The following is a 20,661-nucleotide window of genomic DNA, read 5'->3' as shown; positions in this document are numbered from 1 at the left end:
TCATTTAGGTTTTATTTGTTGACCAAAAATGTAGTTAATTCTTGTTTTCAATGATTACTTTTGATTTAGTTGTAGTCTTGTTTACGTCATGAAAAATAGGTTGTTGACCAAATTAACATTGCCGAGCTGGTACAAATTTTATTACAATTCAGACAGTAGTTGTAGTAAGTAGTTGTTTCCAGTCTTAATGCTAAGCTAAGCTAACCCTGCTGGCTCATGCTACATATTTACCATACAGATTTGAGAAAGGTATCTGTCTTTTTGTCATACTCTCAGCCAAAAAGTGAATAAACGTATTTCCTAAAATGTCAAACTATTCCTTTAATTTGATTTTATTTGAATTATTGAAGCCAATCTTAAGAGGAGATACTGACAAATCTGAGACTTCACTCATGCGAATATTCTGACCTCCGGGTCTATTTTCTCTTAAAGAGGTGGAGCATCATATTGCTGATGTTGAAGGGAAGACCTCTAGCTAAGACCTCCACATTGCCTTGAACTACTGCCTGACCTATTATACTTGTGCTCTTTCCTCTTCCCACGTCACTCTTTTTTTTTCTTTCTCTTCACATCACCCCCATTCCTCTTTCCCATGCCCCATTTTTTTACACCCTTCATATTCTTGATCTCATTTCACTCCCCACTCAACGTCATCCTCGCTCCCCTGTGCTTTCATTTATTCTCGTCATGTATCACTCCCTCATTGTACTTCTCTATTTTATATGCCAACCTTTCTCTCTGTCTTCCCATCTCATTATTCTCATCACCTCTACGCCTTGCCCACTACTTCTGTTCTATAGTACATAGTGTTTGAGGCTGGACACGAACCCCTCCGTGGCCCCCAGTCAGAGGAGAGCGTTTATCAGGTACAAAGACAAGCATTGCCCCCTTTTTCTTCTCCCTCTTCATGCCCTGTGATAGATGATAAGAGTAACAGTACTAACCACATGACTTTATAGCACCTTTCTGAAAGAAGTTACAAAGTGCAGATTGGTTTTCTTTTTATTCAAAGGTCTCAAAACTCAAACTCAGGTTTCAGTTTGAATGTAGCTACAAATTAAAAGCCATTCAGGAAAGAACCAAATGAAGCTGTGAGATTTATTATAAACAGTTTAGTCCATAACTCCATGCAATAATTAAAACCGATCCTCTGTCAAAAAATGAAAATTACCGTGTCTTTTTCTACGTTTGTATATCACACCAAGTGACAAAGACCTTGTGTTTCCTGTGGCTTCTTCACAATAAAAGCCATGTTTCGCCAGTTGAGCGCTTTTAATATGAAGTAGCAGCATTTGCATTAGCAGTAACTAAGAACACTAAACAGTGAGGCTATCAATGAGATAAAATGACAGTGGATTACATGCATGCATTGTTTCCTGTGCGTTTAAAGGCAAATTGAATCCAGCATGGGTCTCCGACACAACCAATGAAAACTGCTATATAGAGAGGTAATTAGGGTTATAACTTTACGTACTAAAAAATAAAAAGGCGGCCGTTTTACTGTATTTTTAAAACAATGCCTCATGTAGCATCTAAAACAGCTGCAGAAGAGTCAAGGTCAGTTGTTTAATCTGGATAGTTCACTCAAAGCCTGTATACCAGGCTCCTTTTATATATCCAACACTTTGACCTTTTGATTTTAGACCATTTGAAGGACCAGCTAGGACTCCAGGGACCTGTCATATGGTTTAATCCTACCCCCCTCCCTCCCTTTTTCTCCCTCTTTCCCTCCTCCTCCTCTTTTTGCCTTTCTGTATCTTGCTCTGAAGATGAAAGATGCAGAGAGAGAGATTAATCACTTGCCATGCCATTTGATCTCAGAATGAAACAAGATCAATAGACTTTGGATAAATTGTAACGGAAAGTTAACCAGTCGAGGGAGCGATAGGGAGACAGGCGGTGAGGTTAAGAGCAACAGATAGTTTGAATAAATGTGAGAGAAATATTCAAAGTAGGCTAGAGCTGAGACATTTTCGTATTGTTGGATGAACCAGTTGAGACATACTGTTGCACAATAACAGTAGGCTTTCTTAGTACTCACAGAACGAGCATGCACGATCCTAGAGCATTGTTTGCAATCAATATTGATTTAAGTAGAATTGATTCAACTAAACAGCTGTAGAATTTGCATAATCCCATTGCTCTAAAAGATAAAATTACAAAATGACTGAATCGAAATTGATGCAGAAAGCTTTGTCTTTTTAAATAGACATGTTTCAGTTCTTGTAAGCTCCTGTTTTTTAATGACCCAGCCTGTTAAAAAGAAAACCTAAAAAAAGGTGTTGCTCTGTCACTTACGTATGTTTGGATCAACCTCCAATCCAATGCAGGTCCCAACCAGTCAGCAGAAGGAAGGGATCTATGATGTCCCAAAACGCCATTTCATGACTGTAGGTGTTTTTATTTTGTATTATTTGTTTCTTTACTCTTCTACTTGCAAACCTCTCTTTAAGATCCTCTTGAAGGAAGTGCATTAAGCCCCCTTTGACAGTATATAGCATATACTGTATATCGTAATATTTGGCTCTGCTTTATCTAATAGTTTTAGTTATGTCATATTATAGTCTACAGGCTCTAAAACATATTTCCCAAGCCTAGAACGACTCAGGCGGAGGGGTCTATGTCTGCACCCGCTTTCTGTGATGATGATGATGATGATGATGATGATGATGATGATGATGATAATGAAACAAAGCTACATTGGTCATGCCTAGCCTGCTTTAAGAGGAAAGACTAATTGATTGGTCAACCAAAGTCAGACATGTCAGCAATTTCACAGGACATTAGAGAGGCAGGCTTTGTATCCAAAATCCAATCCTGTGCAGAATCTGATGCATGTTGTGACCAGATGGTCGAGACAAAATCAGCTTGGAGTCTGTTTACCGGCCCCGTCTGACTGGTACAGTGGACTGACTGGATAAATAAAGGGGTGGCTGTTCCGTCTTCCTCAGAGGATGAGCACGAGAGGTTTGTAGGTGGGGCGGGTGTTGGGTTGAGCTGCATGCAGTGCAGTCACGGCTATATACAATCAAGGCCACCAAACACGCATAAAAGCTGTACCTTAATGAATAGCAATATATTTTGTTCAGAAAACAGCACAAAAAAAAGCATTTTTGAGTTCCCCCTCTTTCATCAAACTGAAAATATATTTAATCTCATCCTGGTAGGTTTTTATGAGTTCTTCACCACCATGCAATGACCACGCTATTACATCTCTCAAATCGCTTATAAAAAACATTCATTCAAGCCCATTCGCCACACATTCACCCAGAGACAATTTCCACACAGCTTTTGAAAACAGTGCTAGCAAAGTGCTTCTCTGCCCTTCGCTGTTTGTGTGCTTGTTGCTCAGCATATCAAACAGATAAACTGTCCCGGCCCCCTCGCTATCTCACCCCAACAGCCCATGCCAGTATAAGTAGCAGCGCTTCCATATCTCTTAAGTGTTACTGCTTGTCTGTTCATTCAGTTGGAGTTTTTTAAGAGCCTCAAGCTCCCCTGATGTGTGTCAGTGCCTGCAGGGAGAGACCTCTGTGTACAATGTTTACCTTTTTCCAAATTTACTTATTCTGTGACCCTCAATGGTTCCAAAGTGCCGTGCAAACTGTGCAATCCGCCATGTCCCGGCTTATTCAAGGAGGACATAAACACACTGTTAGCAGCAACACTGATTGCTGTGATTCCTCCCTATTCTTTCTTTTGTTTAAATATGTGTGTATCTGTTTATTTATAGCATGAAAATCCATGTGTTCTGTGTGTTTTTGTGCTTTTTACGGTGATTCATTGTCTGCTTGTGCATGGCCCCAGACACATTTCATGCAACTTAGCCATTCCATAGTCTCTTTCATAGCTGCGTCCCCCTTTCCTTTAAGTAATGCGAGTGGAGGACAGAGGGGACTAGAGCAGGGGTCACGTCTGCCTATATGGTGAGGTGGCCTCATTGTCTCAGTTGGGTGGTTTCAGGAGCTTCTTCCTTTCATTTATTTGATGAAATAAACACACTCCTCTGTGTATGTATCTGCTCACGGAGTAGAAACAGCATAATAAAGCGGCTCAGCCTCTCACAGGGGGCCCCTCTTGATTGGCAGACATAAGGATATCTAATCAGAGCCTGTTTTATAGGACTGAATAGCCTTTTACCCACTCAATTATAGCGAGCCATGAAAGATTCATTTTAGATCCATTTTCTGATAATAAAAACGAGGGGATAGTTGTTTCTTGCCATCCACAGCACCCCCCACACCTACCCACCCATGCATCTGGAGATGGATTTAAGGTTTCACGACTGTGCAAATCTCATTGTTGTGATGTATCACTGGACTTTCTCTCTCTCTCTCTCTCTCTCTCTCTCTCTCTCTCTCTCTCTCTCTCTCTCTCTCCCTCACCCGTTGGTTTGACTCACAGAACATCAACCACTTTGATCTTTTTGGTGACATGTCCACTCCTCCCTCGGTGAGTACGACCGCACAAAACCAAACCCTGATTAACTTTCTGTAATTGAAACAAGTTTATAGCTTTGCATGGACAAATTACATTATTTTATCCGTAATGTTAGGTCATTTAATTAGGACAGTCGCAGAGATCCAAATTACCTGATTATCCGACAGTTCTACAGATTGAAGATAAATGTGCAGCGCGGTGACTTTTAGGTGACTTTGATAGAAATGACATCTGTGTGTGTGTGTGTGTGTGTGTGTGTGTGTGTGTGTGTGTGTGTGTGTGTGTGTGTGTGTGTGCGTGTGTGTGTGTGTGTGTGTGTGTGTGTGTGTGTGTGTGTGTGTGTGTGTGTGTGTGTGTGTGTGTGTGTGTGTGCTTTGCCTCCCAGATGCCCCCATCACCTGCCAACACACTGGACCCAAGCAGGAGCAGCCGCCAGCAGCAACACACTCCTGCTGAGTTGTACGCCCCCTTCAGCCCCACCTCTGTGCCGTCAGGTAGCTACCCAGACTGAAACGCTGCATCTTTTCCACAATAAAAAAAACATAAAAGAGAATAAAGTGCTGGTGAGGATGTGTTTCTTTGATGTGTAGTTTGTGAAAAGCTATGCCAAGGTTTTGCAGGATGTGGATTTATCTCACATCGAGCAGCAGTGTGCTAATGCTGTAACCCACGGAGATACTGTGAAGCCATGTTTCTTAAAGAGACACCATATTGGTGGTATTATACTGTATATTTTAGTAAAACCATTGACATTGTAGTTTTCCAAGAACATTCAAGAACGTCCCAACATCTTTTAAAAACAGCAGCCTACTGAAGAGCAACCTTTTTATAATAACCTTATTCACATCATACTTTTCACAATGTGCCTGTCCATGATAACACAGCTTATGAAGTCAATGCTTTTCACTAGCTTAGTCTCAAATCTCAGATGTTGTCCTGGAACACTCCAACAAGGAAGCACTTTCAGGAGCTTGCCAATACATTACCATGCAACAGTAACATAAATTGGATAAAAATATGAATATGACATTGATTATTGACCTCAAGCTTCAAGTTTCTGCAGTCTTTCTGAGTAGTCTCAAAGAAACAGTTAACACTGAGTACAAAACACCACGTCTCTCAGTTGAGTCTAAGACGGTAAAAGCTTCAGAATGCTGTCTTTCTAAGTGAATGTATTGAACTTGTAAACACAGGAGGCGAAAGGTATTCTGTTCTCATACAGCAATTTTAATAACAATCTCCACTTCCGTTTCCTGCCTTGATATCCTCTAATCATTTACTTCCTTTTCCCTCCTCTCGTTTCTTCTTCAGGTTATATGACCATGGGTCCGGTGCAGGCGGCCCAGTGGGCGCAGCAGCCATTCCCTGCCCAGGCCCAGACTCTGGCCTTCCCTGTGCAGGGGCCACTACAGGTGGCTCAGGTCCTCCCTGGTGGTCAGCCAGTCATCTGGAGCCAGGCCAACATTTTCCCGGCCACCCAGCAGCAGTGGGCGGCCATGGCAGCCTACATGCCGGCCCAGACTGTGGGTGTGGGAGGGCACGCCATACCAGCTGCCATGCTCCAAGGCCTGGTACCCATTACCACCATGTGCCCCCAAGCCTGCGACATATCAGCCCCCTCCTCTGCCATCACCAGCCCCCAGCACACGGCCGACCCCGGCCTGCTGCAGAGGCAGCTGAGCCTGGGGAGGGAAGGCCTTGGCGTGGACTCAGATGCAGGCGAGGGCCCCTCTACATCAGGAGCCGGAGCAGCAGGTGTGGGACCTGGTGCGGTGTCCGCAGCGGTGAGCAGGTGTGGGACCCCGGGCCTCATGGGTGTACCGGACACACTGGCCTGCAGTCAGCTGCTGCTGCCTCCGTCAGCTGCTGCGAACCAGGAAGAGGAAGGGAGCTGTAGTGACCTTGATCTCTCTAGGATGACCTTGAGCCCCGGTACATCCACATCACCGTCTACTGAATCTCGTAAGTGCTCTTAATTATTGTCCTCCTACAGAATTGCCACTTACTAAATAGGGATGCACAAGTGACTAGTGCAATATCCAAAATCACAGGGGGGGTGCAATATTTGTTAATGGCAAAATATGTGTCAAACCATTCTGAATTAAGTATTGTGGTGCTACAGAGATGTCCCATCCAAGTCGTATCCTCCTAAAGAAAAAATCTTTGTTTGGTACATATCCTTACAAAAATCACACTATAATCTTTTTTCTTTTAATTTTGATATTGCCAATGAAAATGAGAATGATGATACAAAAATGATCATTCCCTCAAATGTTGTGAATCATATCACAATCACAATATCAGTCAAAAATAATCGCAATTAGATATTTTTCCTCATATCGTGCAGCACTATTACTAAACCATCATCTGTAACATTATTAGCCTTTCTCATGGCTCTAGCGATGTCACAGGCTGAACAAGTGTATGTGATGAATCCTACTGACTTGTTGTCCCACAAGACCATGAGCGTCCCCCCCCCTGACTTTTCCTCTAGCGCCACAATGAGGTTCACATTTGTGGTTTTGAGTGAGTTTTCTCCAAAGGTATTGGATGGATTGCTGTGAAATGTGGTACAACAGTGATGTAGTAGTAAATGGAAGAAACCTCAGAAGGGATGCCTCTCCCAGGACGGACAGACATAGATAGATGTCCTGTGTAATTCATTACATTACAGTATCCACAATCAGGGTGACAAAATTCTCCATTGTAAACATGTATGAAGAATATGGATCCGGGAGCAACGTCAGGTGTTGCTTAACAGACCTGAGCAACATGACCGCTGCTCCACCATGGAGACCTGGAAAGAGGACAAACTGCACCATCACACAAGAGGCAAAGTTCAAGCATATCATTCACACAGATAGGAGAAAGGAAACAGGCACACAGAGGGGGAGAGAGAGACAAGGACAACATGCACACAAGGGAACGAGAAAGACCAGAAGACTGAATCTCCTGGAGGACAGAGATCCAGATCCAAACATCTGGCATGAGGCACCGACAGCCACAGCTTCGACGCTCATGGTCTTGTGGGACAACAAACAAAGAGTTAGAGAGATGCAGTAGTTGTTTTCAGAAAATTGACCATATTCAGGACAAACATGGACTATACGTACTAGGCTTAAAGTGCTCATATTATGCTCATTTTCAGGTTCATAATTGTATTTAGAGGTTGTACCAGAATAGGTTTACATGGTTTAATTTTCAAAAAAAAACATATTTTTTGTTGTACTGCACATTGCTGCAGCTCCTCTTTTCACCCTGTGTGTTGAGCTCTCTGTTTTAGCTACAGAGTGAGGCATCTCACTTCTGTTCCATCTTTGTTGGGAGTCGCATATGCGCAGTAGGTAGGTAAGGACTACTAGCCAGTCAGAAGCAGAGTATGAGGGCGTGCCACGCTAGCAGCTAGGCGAGCATTATGACGTGTGTTACAAAGTGATGCCCGTTTGTCACGGAAGTAAAGGCTGGACCACAATAGAGCTGTTTGGAGCAGTTTGTGAACACTGTTTTCTCTAAGGTAAGCCCCTTTGGGGTGGACTTTGTGCTTTTTCACTTTGTAAACCTATAACGTGCACAAAAAAGATATATAACACAATAAAGGAAAGGGGGGAAGCCAAAAAGCATAATATGAGCACTTTAATAGATTAATTGAGAGTGGTTATGGTAACAGTTACAAGGCCTGAACTAATCAAGGATTAAGCAACTAACTAAAAGTTAAGGCGAAAACATGAGTTTTAAGTTTGGATTTAAAGGCCACAGACAAACTGTCTGATGGCAGGAAGGTTGTTCGGATTAAGAGGCATGATAGAAAAAGGCCCTGCAGCCAGCTGATGCCTTTTTAATTCTGGGACAGACAGGAGAGCAGAGAGCATGGGTGGAATATGAGGTTTAAGGAGATCAGACAAGTATAAAGGGATGTGCACGTTTATAAAGTTGTGCTTTATCGTGTGCAAGATACAGAACGTCAAGTGTAATTGAAAAGAAAGTCGACGGGATGACATGCAATAAAGGTCATGATCTGGATTTGAATCCACTGCTTCCCGTGAATACGTTTATTCACATAACAGATTAGCATTAAACAGTAAACACATTTTGGGAAGTGGTACAAAACAAAGTTGAAATCCCACTATATCAGAAATCCAAATCAGAAAAAGATTATTGCCAGGTAAGTAGCACTTACTAGGAAGATTACATGTCCTCTTACTGTATTTGCTGAACATTTCTTATCTCTTTCTCTCTCCGCAGCATCCACTCCAGCCCCTCAGCAGAGCTCGTCTTCAGACTGCCCTCCTTCCCAGGCCAGTGACCCCCCCACAGATCACTCCCCTGTAGACCCAGTGGGCAACTGCAGCAACGTTAAGGAGGAACAATCGGTGAGATCCGTCCCCTTGGGTCACATCCCAGTCAATAAGATTCATGGATTTGCTTTAACAACTGACTGGCATGATGCTAATCTATTATTGTCATATGGATCATCTGTTCTCAAGTACATCGCATGTAATCACACACAGAATGTCGCATGATTAATATGGCCAAATGGGATTGATTTTACCGTTGTTTTTTTCTTCAGAAAAATGTCAAGTCAATTAAACATTAAAGGTCAAAGATGATTTAAATGTCTTGATTAGATCCTATATAAGAGGTCAATTCATGTTTAAAGGTAATTATAGTCTTTATCCTAAATGTTTTGCTGATGTTTTTCTGGGAAATGTGGGAGGAAAAAGATGCACATTTTGCAGGGCTTTAAATGCTGGAGGAGAGTTGATTTTGCCAAAGCAGGTCACCTGAAAAATATAAATTTAACAGCTTTCTCCCTCTCTCTCTCTCTCTCTCTCTCTCTCTCTCTCTCTCTCTCTCTCTCTCTCTCTCTAAGGGCTCTGTTGTTGCAAGGTCGATCTCTCCGGTGTCCAGTGGAGCTCCTGATCCTCCGCAGGATCAGACCTGTCCACAGGAAGACAGCTAGAGAACAACATGGGTATTTCACGGTCCCCTCCTCTCTTATTTGCCTGTGTAATCTATCAACTACCTTCACATTGCGACATTTCATGTGTTTTCTCCTATTCTCTTTTCATCCCCAAAGTCCAACGACTCCCCACCCCTGTCTTTCATTTTTTCATAACCCTGCCTGGTGTTCCATTATTAGCTTTATATTTCCATTTGTCTCCTTTTTTCGTTGCTGATGAGTGGTTTGCTGCCAGTTGGAAAAGAGCATTGGTTTTAGTTCAATGTTTCTGTCATTAGGCCTCTCTGCATCGCCCAAATGAAAGATAAGGAAGACACAATGTTGCCACCCAGTGGTCAGAGTTGTAACCGTTCATATACAACTTCATGATTCCTTCAATTGTCGCTTTGTCTTTTAGGGGATGGAAGCTCTCAAGGCCAAGACAGAAGCTCAAGAGAAAGAGATGAAGAGGGGATGAGTGATGACTATGAACAGCAGCATCTCTCCAAGCTGGATTACACAGACTTGTTCTGTTTTTTTTTTAACCTTTAAAGGATATTTTGGCAGTTCTGTAATAAGCTGGCTATCCTGGGATCTACTTTCCTCCAGAAGTCAACACACTGTACTGTACTCCTCAGCATGACAACCAGACTTTGGCTTTATTGTCCAATCAAATAACCTTTCAACCAGGAAGTGACCTTTGATCTTTGACCGAAACCTACAGTACAGCAGGGGGCGATTGCACCCTCCTCCTGTCACGGATTAATGAGTTTATACCTGTGAGGATATGTTAAACGGCCATGGTGACACTGATGATGCAAATCATTTTTTGGAAACTTTCAAGAGGAGCAGCGTCCTACTGTAAGTGGCTGGCCTTCGGTTTGTCAGCCGCCACCAGCATAGACTGTACACAGCAGATGGATTTGCCAAATGTTCTCATCGTGTTGCTCCACCGATTTGTCCATTTTGCATGAACAGACTTGATGTGGATTCAGCGGACTCAGCTGTGAGCAAAACTGTTCTCTGCAGCTTCCTTCTAGACCTGAAACCAATAAAAAAAAAAAGATATCATTTCTTTTTCTTTTTTTAAAAGCTGTGAATTCTTAGTTGATGACGCCGAGTCATTGCAGGTATCGAAATGACTTTGAGGCATCAATGTCGAAATCAAAATTTGCCAAACATCTATTTTGTAAATAAGAATCTCTCTCCCCAGTCCCCCGTACCTGAGCCTCTGTGCCATAAGATAGCTCTCTGCCACTTGGATGCCAACTACCTGTGTTTCTCTCAAGCAATGCCCTACCAGCACCTCCATTTTTGACGTCTGGATGTTTGTTTCGCTTTTGCAGCCATTTATTTTTCATTTCTGAAAATGTCTTTGTTTCTGTTTGGTTGGTGAGATATGAACTGTGAATCTGTGTTACATGGTCATTCAAAAACAAAGCCTGCTGTACCTGTCACAAGAAATGAAGGGGTCGCCAAACTTAAAGATAGCGACAAAAATCCAACTACTCCTTAAAGGTTTCAGGTTTGTTTTTGTTTTTTTAGTAAATAGGAGGCAGATTTTCCTGAATCTCTTTGTTTTTAGGTATTCTACATTTCCAGCTGAGGTCGCATTGTTTACAATTTGCCTCTTTGAATCATATCTCTGTTTGTTTTTTTTTAATAAATAAGCAGAATAAACCCATACTGGCTTAACCACAATCTCAGAGACAGTAGAGTGCATTTCTATGCCTTATCAGGTTTATTTTTGTTGTCCAGTCACTGTTCTTCTTGTCACGTCATTTGTATACAGTAAACAGGTCATTGTTGTAACAAAGCAGTTGGGGAAAATTGTAGGTCTGCTCCACCGAATCAAAATGGTCAAAAAGAAAGGCATCTTTATACGAACAATAGAGATATCACTATTAACTGCTAGGCTTACAATAAGAAATGGTAACTGTACCCCTGCTCGTGTAAAAAAAGAAAAAAAAAGAAAAGAGAAATAGTCCAAAATATTTTGTAAATTTTATTTATGGAATTAAGAATTGTCATGAAAAGAGAAAAAAAGGACTTTTGTACGTCTATGACTTCCCCAAACACTGTACCCATGCCACTGTTCAGTCACAAATAAAATATCATGTGATTCCCACTTTTCTGCTCGGCTTTCTATCTTTAACTCAATGCCATCTTTTTATAAGCCTGCCAACAGAGGCTGCTCTCCTCACACAAACACTGCACTCATCGCCCATGCAGTCAATCATTGTCATGCGAATGTGATATATTAGTATAATCATCCCTTGTTTTTCTTTTTGTGTGCTGATTATATTATTTAATTACACAAGTGCCACAGTGTCAATCAAAATCACACTTCTGTAAAAGTACAGAAGGATTCAAAGCAAAATTCATTTAGTATCAAAAGTATTTATCAAACAGACAGATGGCCCCTGTTACTAACACCTTACTAAATACTACATTATCAGATGATTTGTTTGATATTGATACATCTGTGTGTAAGCATAATTTTATTGTAACTGGTCAAAGTGGAGCTAGATTTACCACTTTTTGTACAGTTAGGTACTTTATTTCTGTGGTTCCAAACATACAGTAGGGGTTGCCCCCCCTCCAAAGGGTCACAAGATCAATCTGTGGAGTCATGAGATGACACACATTTATATAACATCTTGGGTCTTTTCTACCGTCTTTTCGTTTGTTGTGAAATGTTGGGACATTTGTTGTTTTAATGAAATCATCTGAGAAGTTTAGAGAGGAAATCTATTTTGATGGAACTGCTATAACTCATAGACATCTGCTTTTTGTAAAAGGTCACAAGACAAAAAAGTTGAGAACCATTGGTTTTATCTTAAGCAATGCTTTGTATTTTATAATCTTATATGTTTACGTGTAAGCAACTCCAGCTGTCAAAAAAGCTAGTGGAGTAAAAAGTGCAATGTTTTCCTTTCAGTTTTATAGTGCAAGTACAAGTACGAGTTTTCCACCACTGTTGTCCTTACGGACATATATCCACTAATCACAGCCCACAGAACATACTGCAAGGACAACATCCTCATATATTGTTTGCTATAACTATATTATTAGTAAATCAGTAGTAGCAGTATTTGTAACAAGTAGTTAGATATTAGTTTGAGTGTCATGTTGCTTTTCACTGAGTCAGTAAACTGAAGTTGAGTGAATTGATTGTGTCACTCTGTAAAATCCAAAATCAAGTTTAAAGGTCAGAAGTACGCAAACACAAGTTACATGATTTGACCACAGAAGTGTGTAACGGGAATTTACTTCATTACAAAGCCTTCATTTTCCAACACCGTCATATTTAATCTACATTATGTTTTCTTGCCATTTCAGATTCATCACATTCCTACGGATAATATACAATAAAGTTTATGATAACTGAAAAGACATCCAGACCTCCTGGATCGCCTAATAAACATACCCATAGATTCTAACCTGTTCACTATAAACCTGAGTCATACCTGTGTTAAATACACACTTACACAAGACCTAATACCTAATACCTTGTTTTGTGGCTCTGAGGCTTGCAGTATTGTGTATTCAGCTTCATGTCTGAGTCTAATGGCTGCACTGAGTATAGATCCAGGCCAGTATTGATCAGGTTGTGTTTACATAGAGAACTGAGCAGTGTCTTCTACTGGTTCAGTCAGTCATAACACACAACCATGCTTCCTGTGGTGATACGAGTGCGATACGATATGAGTGCCCTCAGTTTGCACTGCTGTCTACTTTATGGTACTTTGTGCTTGGTCCTGCTAAGGTATGAGTTTTACTTGTCTGTTTAGTAATATATCAGAATCAGCTTTATTGGCCAGGTTTGCGTAAACAAGGAATTTGACTTAATCTTTGCTCTTAAAGTACAACACTCACTTAACTTTTAAAGAATAAAAACAGAAAGGACAGTAAGAAATATAAAAAAAATACTTTTAAGGATACAGTAGTGCAATATCAGTATAGTCTGAGATTTAAGATTTATATATAAATATAGTGCAAGACAGTTCAGTGCAATGGTAAATGTATTGTTTATACAGTATGTTAATGTTCATTTCCATTGGGTTTAACTGTGTGTAACCTTATCGCTGTCAAAGACATATTGATTCCTATGCTCCAACATAGTTTTCAAAATGTTTTCAGTGTGAGATTTTAGGTGATTTTTTTTCCCCCACTTGGAACTAAATTGACTGTCTTTCCTCTGATTAAGATCTATCTGTAGTTCCATCAGTAGGCAATCCTACAGCAAAAATGCTTTTGAGGAAAATCCTTTGCATCCAAAGTGGTAAAATGTTTGTCAAAATAATGGTCAAGTTGTTTTGATTTGATTCTTATCTACATGTCACAGTAAAGTTGCCGTGACAACAGCGAGCGATGAAGAGCCTAGTGTTCGTGATGCTCGGTCAGTGGGCGATCAGGTGCTAGTTCATCCAGTGGACTGTGTTTTATCAGAGTGGAGCTCGTGGTCACGCTGTGACACCTGTCAGAAAAAAAGAGTAAGTATGATGATACCAGACAGGAGCTAGTGGGCCCCAGGGTGCTGATGTTTAAATTACAAGTGCAGTCAGTGACACACACACACACACACACAGATTGAGATACAAGCGAGCAACATGAGCAACTAAAAACAGTAGGTGGTAGGTAGATTTTGTCACCTCTGGATGAGCCACACTAGCTGTTTTTCTATTGATTTTAAGTCTTCAAGTCTTTGTGCTAAGCTACATTAGCCAGCTGCTTGCAGCAGCTTTAGCATACAAAAGTGGTATCAGTCTTGTCATCTAACTAAAATAAATCGAATAAATATATTTCCCAAAATGTCAATTTTTTGTTTAAACTTAATTTAACAATCAAGAAACTAAATAAAATGTACAAAAAAAATGTTTTATGGTTTGCATTGAACTAAATATAAGCCCAAAATCCCACTACACTACTGGCTGTTGATCCAATTGTAATCCACTGGTTATCCTAAATTAGATTAGATTTGGATACAGTCACATTAGATTTTGGTGAATAAATTATTTCTATAGTGTTAAAATTGAGAGATAATTCTGTAGTCTGAGGCTTTCAGCATTTTGACTCTTGTGGGCTGTTTTTCTGTTAAGGTAAGGAGTGCTCTATCTCATCCACTTTACTAGGTGGGGGATTAATAAGCTTGACATGACAAAGTGAAAACTGCACTCTAATAGGATTTCAGCTGTTATAGTTCCCCTGGAGCAGTTTGTGAGCTATTCCACCACCTTTATTGGCTAGTGGCGAGCTTTCCTCTGTGTTTCTCTGTCCGTTTATGTGTTTTTCTCCTTCAACCATCCAGTATCGCTACGCTAAACTGGCCCAGCCATCTCAGTTTGGGGGGCAGCCGTGCAATTTTCATGGCAGGGAGGAGGAGGCCTGTAACGTTCCATCCCGTTACACCTGTGACAATGTTCCTTTGTGTGAGGGATTCCTCTGTGCCCAAACAGGTACACCCTACACCATCCTATATACTCTCTATTCTTCCCTACTGTCTTTAGTCTTTATGCTAAGCTAAGATAATCAGCTTATTGCTGTAGCTTCATATTTGGATCTTTTTGAGCAAGAAAGCAAATAAGCATATTTCCAAAATTTGGAAATGAACCATTAGGCTACTAAATGCCATTCATGGGTTTCCTCTCCTTCAGGTCGTTGTATTCACAGAACTCTGCAGTGTAGTGGGGAGGATGATTGTGGGGACATGTCAGATGAAGTTGGCTGTAAAAAGGTTCCAAAGCCCTGCAGGCAGGAGGCTGAAGAGTATTGGGGAATCGAAAATCTTGCCAAAGGGTGAGTCACAGTTGTATTGGTCTGCATTGTGAGTCACAGATATTTCCGAGGCCTTAGATACGTGAACATGTTACTCTTCTCAAATCAATCTGCTCGCTGTTAATGCTGTTGCTGTTACCCATCTTTCAGAATCAACATCTTGAACAGTGATCTGGAGGGAGTGGTGCTTGATAACAGATACTATGCTGGCAGCTGCTTGCCACACTTCATCCAGGATGTCAGATTCAGGAAGCCTTACAACTTGCAACAGTACACTCTGCAGGTGAATCCGGCTGGCAATCATACTTTTGTATAATGAATATTGAGTTGGTGTTGATATACCAGTACCACTTTCACATAATTAATTTATTTATTCATTGTTAAGAAATCAATTACAATTAGGCTACTTCAAAAATAACAAAAAAATAAGTTATAAGCCAATAATAATAAGTGACCAAATTATGGAAATTCTCTTTGACTGATTGGACTATACTTTCTGAAAAGGGCTGCAGAGGAACGGGATCAAAAAAATTCAAACTTATGAAGCATTTATTAATGGATTACCTTTTATAACATTTATAGCTGCATTTTTACTAAAATAGAAATGCAAGACACCAGCCAACCTATCAACCAACAATGTGTTTTTGTTTTCATTTTAGTTTAGAGCTGCTCTATATAGCATTAGTAAATGATTACATAACATTAATACCGCTACAACCTAAACCCTTCGTAAAGACCGCCTTATTAGAAAGTGTTGCCATTGTTTGTCTTTGGTTGCATCAGCTGGAATTCATTTTTGCCCTGTAATAATCATGGTTTATCTTATTTCATATTTCATCTGTTATTCCATTTTCTAAACATAGTTGGCAGTAAATACATTGTTTTGTTAATAGGGTCCTGCTTATTACACACTAAAAAGGACATTTTGTTTCCCATGTATTTACAGACAAAAGGCTCATATGATTTCACCTTGGAGGCTTTCAACTCATACTCTGAGTACATGCAACACACCATAAAGGAGCGCCGGACCCAAACCTCTGTTTCCATTGGGTTTGCCATTCCAGGAGTAGCTGAATTTGGCTTCAACTTCAAAAATGAAAAATACACCAAGGCAGAACGGAAGATACGCCGTGCTTCTGGCAAGGTGAGATATTGTTTTTATTTTTTTCTCCTGGCCTTTGTACAACCTGATGATTTTTCAAAAACAAAACAAAACAAAACCTTACGGATTTACAATTTATACAAATCCACAAGTCATCTTCTAAAAAATCTGCAAATTCAAACTCCATTCTTAAAAAGCAGGGAAATATCCATTCCAATGCTTTTCGCTGATTCTCCCCTCAGACTAACAGCTTTGTGAGAGCCAAAGCAGAACTGGAGCTGGCCCAGTATATGTTGAAATCAGATGGTTTGATGCTTCACCCTGAGTTCCTGCAGCGCCTGCGCTCCTTGCCACAGTCCTATGTTTATGGGGAATACAGACAGATCTACAGGGACTACGGCACCCACTACATCACAGAGGCAGCCCTCGGAGGAGACTATGAGCACACCATTATCCTGAACAAGGAGAAGCTCGAGAAGACAGGTAATAAATATTAGCGTCTGCCGAACTGGAGTCATGGTGGTCTCGGACAAATCAAGTTTGGTTTAATTGTTAAATTTCTTAATTTACAAGTCGCAAGAATGCAGTAAGATCATTATAATGATCAGATACTGGGGTTTGGCAATGGCAGTGACATCATCTATATCCTGTCATTCTTAACACTGACACTAGTGATAAATAGGTGATAAACCATTGCATTCAAATGTTGACTCTTAATTTCTTGAACCATAATATAATGTTGACAGGCAGTAACCACCCACCCCCTGACTACCTTTGTTGTTCTAGATTATTCTTTGGACGACTACAAACGCTGTACGGAGGCAGGCCTTAAGGTCGGGGCCAACATTTATGGTGTTTATGTGTCTGCGGGTTTTTCGGGTGGATCTTGTAATGGCCTGCTGAATGAGATGGGAGGTGAGGTTCCACGTTTTATCAAATGTCCTGCAAAATATGTTCTGTTTTACATAAGACACATGAACTGATGCTAAAACTCTGATGTCCTTTTGTCTCCCCCCCCCAGAGGACACAGTACATGGCAGCATGGTGGAGGACTTTGTTGCTGTTGTAAGGGGTGGAAGTAGTGAATCCATCACTGCTTTGGTGTCTAAAAAGCTTCCCACCCCGCAGCTGATGGGGCTCTGGGGCGAAGGCGTGCGCTTTAACCCCGACTTCATTCGCAAAACAGTGAGTGTCTCTGTCTCTTTACTAAACAAACTCGTCTATTTCTGTTTTTATTCGTATTACAAGTTATATTCCATTAATAATTCTCTCTTATCTATGTGTTTCCTGTCTCTTACAATCTCTTGTGAGATCACCACAATTACATTACATTACATGTCATTTAGCTGATGCTTTTATCCAAAGCAACTTACAATTAAGGGCGTTCAACCTTGAAGGTGCAAACTCCAGACAACAAGTAGTAAGTGCAAGTACATTAGCTCTAAATAGGTAATGCTACAAAGAGCCATATGAAAAAGTGCAGTATCAAGAGAGAAATATATATAATTCATTTTTTTTTTTATTCATTATCCGAGGTGTAGTTGGAAGTGATGTGTTTTTAGCCTTCGGCGGAAGATGCACAGGTTTTCGGCCATCCTGATGTCAATCCTGATGTCAATTAACACCTCTTTTTCTTCTTCTTTTATATTTCTCCATCTCAATTTGAGGCTGTAATAACAGTCTACAAGGAATTTGACATGACTAATTGATGCAGAAACATTTTTAAAAGAAAAATTGGTCCGCGGTGCTACCAGGATTGGCACAATTACAAACAAGTGCATCTGGAATACAAACAGCAAAAGATGCCAATACAAACTGTGCCAAATACAAATGGTCAAGTTTCAGCACTTGTGGGGCATTCCAGTTGACTCTATAAAAAAGAGAATCAGATTTTGAACAGTATATATTAGGCTTAATAATGACATATGCTTGCTCATTAGACACAACCGCTGTATGAGCTGGTGACCTCCAGAGACTTTTCCCAGCATGCCACCCTGAAAAGAAACCTGAAGAAAGCGCTGTCAGAGTACCTGGCAGAGGCTAGTCCATGTCGATGTGCTCCATGCCACAACAACGGAGTGGCCGTTTTGAAAGGTACCTCAGAGGATATTATTATTAGTTTAATACAATTTTTTTTGTCCCATATCCATCTGTTTTTGGCTGAAAACTCATTGCATTAATCCTTTTCTAAGCTACATTTTGTTTTAACTCACATTTTGTGCTAAAGCTTAAGGTTTAGTTGAACATTAAAGGGACAATTCATCCCCAAAATACATATTTTTCCTCTTTACCTGTGGTGCTATTTATAAATTTATATTGTTCTGGTGTAAGTTGCCCAGTGTTGATGATGTCTGCCTTTTCTTGAATATTATGCAACTAGATGGAACTCGGCTTGTGGTGCTCAAAGCACCAAAAAATACATCTGAAACACTCAACAGCAATGTCTTTTTCTAGAAATCATGACCCGGTAACTCAAGATGATCCACAGACCTAGTTGGGAGCAGTTTCTAACTATTTTCTTCTAATCAAACTACACCCACCAACCGCATCACCGTGCAGAAGGAAGCATACTCCTGGACGAGAGGCTCGTACCTGTGACACCACAAGTTGTAAACATTAAAGGCGTCCCTGACGGCTGAGCTGTAGCGTTTACTAGCTCAGGTGATCTAGCAGTATCGGTTAGCTGCAGTTACAGCTCAGCCGAGGAGGAGGAGCCTCTCTTTCATGAGTACGCTGGTGGTGCCCCATTTGTAAGGAACATGCATTTGTGGGATGAGCAGCAGCGCTGAGTATGTGGGTTGCGCCCATGAAACATTTGCCAAATCTTCTCTGCCAATGCCGAACAGCTTATTCTGCCATTGACTCGTTTGGTGTTTGGTAGATTGGATGATTGAAGTTTGAAGAAACAAGACATATTGGCAATTGAACAATTTATTTATTTCACAAACAGGAGCCTCAGTAGCGTGTGGAAGAACCATATACAGCCACAACAGCCTGGCACCTCCTCCTCATGCTGGTCACACACTGTGGGATGGCATCCCATTCTTCAACCAGCAGTCCTGACCTCAACCCCATTGAACACTTGTGGGCTCAGTTTATGCGTGCTGTTCGTGACCAACACAAACACGTTGGCTGACTTGCGACAAATGCTTTCTTCAAACTTCAATCATCCACTCCAGCAAACACCAAACGAGTCAATGGCAGAATAAGCTGTTTGGCATTGGCAGAGAAGATTTGGCAAATTTTTCGTGGGCGCAACCCACAAACTCAACGCTGCTGCTCATCTCACAAATACATGTTCCTTACAAATGGGGCACCATTTGAAAGGGAACTAAACAGGCCTTCCAACGCTATAAGATTTATTGCAAAAAAGCATTGTTACCACAGAGAAATAATCTACCAAACACAAATTTCCTTACTTTTTGTGCTAAATTAAACAGCACTACAGATAAGATCATTTTTGGGTGAACTGTCCCTTTGAGTGAACTTTATAATCCTCAACGGATGACCAAGAAAGCCCGTAACACAAACAAACTTGTCTCTGGAGTTTTTGTTCATAAACACCAAAAAATGGTGCACAAATTGGCTCTGATGATGTTTATAGTGGTGGTAATGATATAAGTGATAATGATGATTGTTTATCTCTCTCAACAGGCACCAGATGTGACTGTGTGTGTCCTGTTGGCTACTCTGGACGAGGCTGTGAGATCACTGCTAGGCGAAAAGGTTAGCTCTAAAGATCCAAAATGCTAAACACTGCATCCAACATTATTTTTCTTTCTTTGCACTAAAACTGACTGAGACATTGACATTATGACCTGCATAATGACATGAGATGTGATGTGGCCCCTTCTGACAGATATAGCCATTGATGGCAGCTGGAGCTGCTGGGGCGCATGGTCATCCTGCAGTGGAAGAACAATGACGAGGAGTCGACAGTGTAACAACCCAGCACCCGGCAATGGAGGCCTGGCGTGCAGAGGACTGCAGCAAGAGTCTACTGAATGCATTTAAAATCTGCACAACAGCCCTGACATAAAGATTAATAAAAACCCTCCTTGAAAAATGAACTTTGGTCTGTGTCGTGTTTGTCTTTTTTTTGACTGCCTGGTGTGAATCATGTTTGAATAAAAACAGACTTGACCTGAATGGGATATCTTCAATGAATATTTTATAAAGAATGGTAAACCATGTCTTCTTTGTAGCCTTAAAGTATTTAACTAGCTCAACCTTAAGCACTGACCTGGTTTCAGCTCCTGTTACCCAAATATAACCTTCAAACATAGAAAGCATCTAAAGTTGACAGTTTCACTCCTGTGCTTAGGAAAAGCTCAGACAGAAACACACACACACACACACACACACACACACACACACACACACACACACACACACTGTGTCG

At 40.9% G+C, this 20,661-nt stretch overlaps 1 protein-coding gene across 1 annotated transcript in view; it reads left to right on the top strand.

Annotated features, from left to right (window-relative positions):
* The window catches only part of LOC116045616 (complement component 8, beta polypeptide), a 53,685-nt gene extending 33,356 nt beyond the window's left edge, over nt 1–20,329 (top strand). Inside the window, exons 8-25 of the mRNA XM_031293355.2 lie at nt 801–866; nt 2,331–2,390; nt 4,405–4,452; nt 4,826–4,934; nt 5,752–6,402; nt 8,683–8,810; nt 13,048–13,148; nt 13,728–13,875; nt 14,691–14,838; nt 15,037–15,178; nt 15,308–15,440; nt 16,104–16,301; nt 16,502–16,742; nt 17,046–17,174; nt 17,281–17,444; nt 18,200–18,353; nt 19,914–19,985; nt 20,119–20,329. Coding sequence (XP_031149215.2) covers nt 801–866; nt 2,331–2,390; nt 4,405–4,452; nt 4,826–4,934; nt 5,752–6,402; nt 8,683–8,810; nt 13,048–13,148; nt 13,728–13,875; nt 14,691–14,838; nt 15,037–15,178; nt 15,308–15,440; nt 16,104–16,301; nt 16,502–16,742; nt 17,046–17,174; nt 17,281–17,444; nt 18,200–18,353; nt 19,914–19,985; nt 20,119–20,273 — 2,847 coding nt within the window. The 3' untranslated portion in view covers nt 20,274–20,329. The remainder of the gene's footprint in view (nt 1–800; nt 867–2,330; nt 2,391–4,404; nt 4,453–4,825; nt 4,935–5,751; nt 6,403–8,682; nt 8,811–13,047; nt 13,149–13,727; nt 13,876–14,690; nt 14,839–15,036; nt 15,179–15,307; nt 15,441–16,103; nt 16,302–16,501; nt 16,743–17,045; nt 17,175–17,280; nt 17,445–18,199; nt 18,354–19,913; nt 19,986–20,118) is intronic.
* Nucleotides 20,330–20,661: the final 332 nt, after the last annotated feature.

This window comes from Sander lucioperca, chromosome 9 (genome assembly GCF_008315115.2).
Source record: "Sander lucioperca isolate FBNREF2018 chromosome 9, SLUC_FBN_1.2, whole genome shotgun sequence".
Classification (NCBI taxonomy): Eukaryota; Metazoa; Chordata; class Actinopteri; order Perciformes; family Percidae; genus Sander; species Sander lucioperca.
The sequence above is the reverse complement of the archived record's forward strand: the minus strand, read 5'-3'. Positions and strand labels throughout refer to the sequence as shown.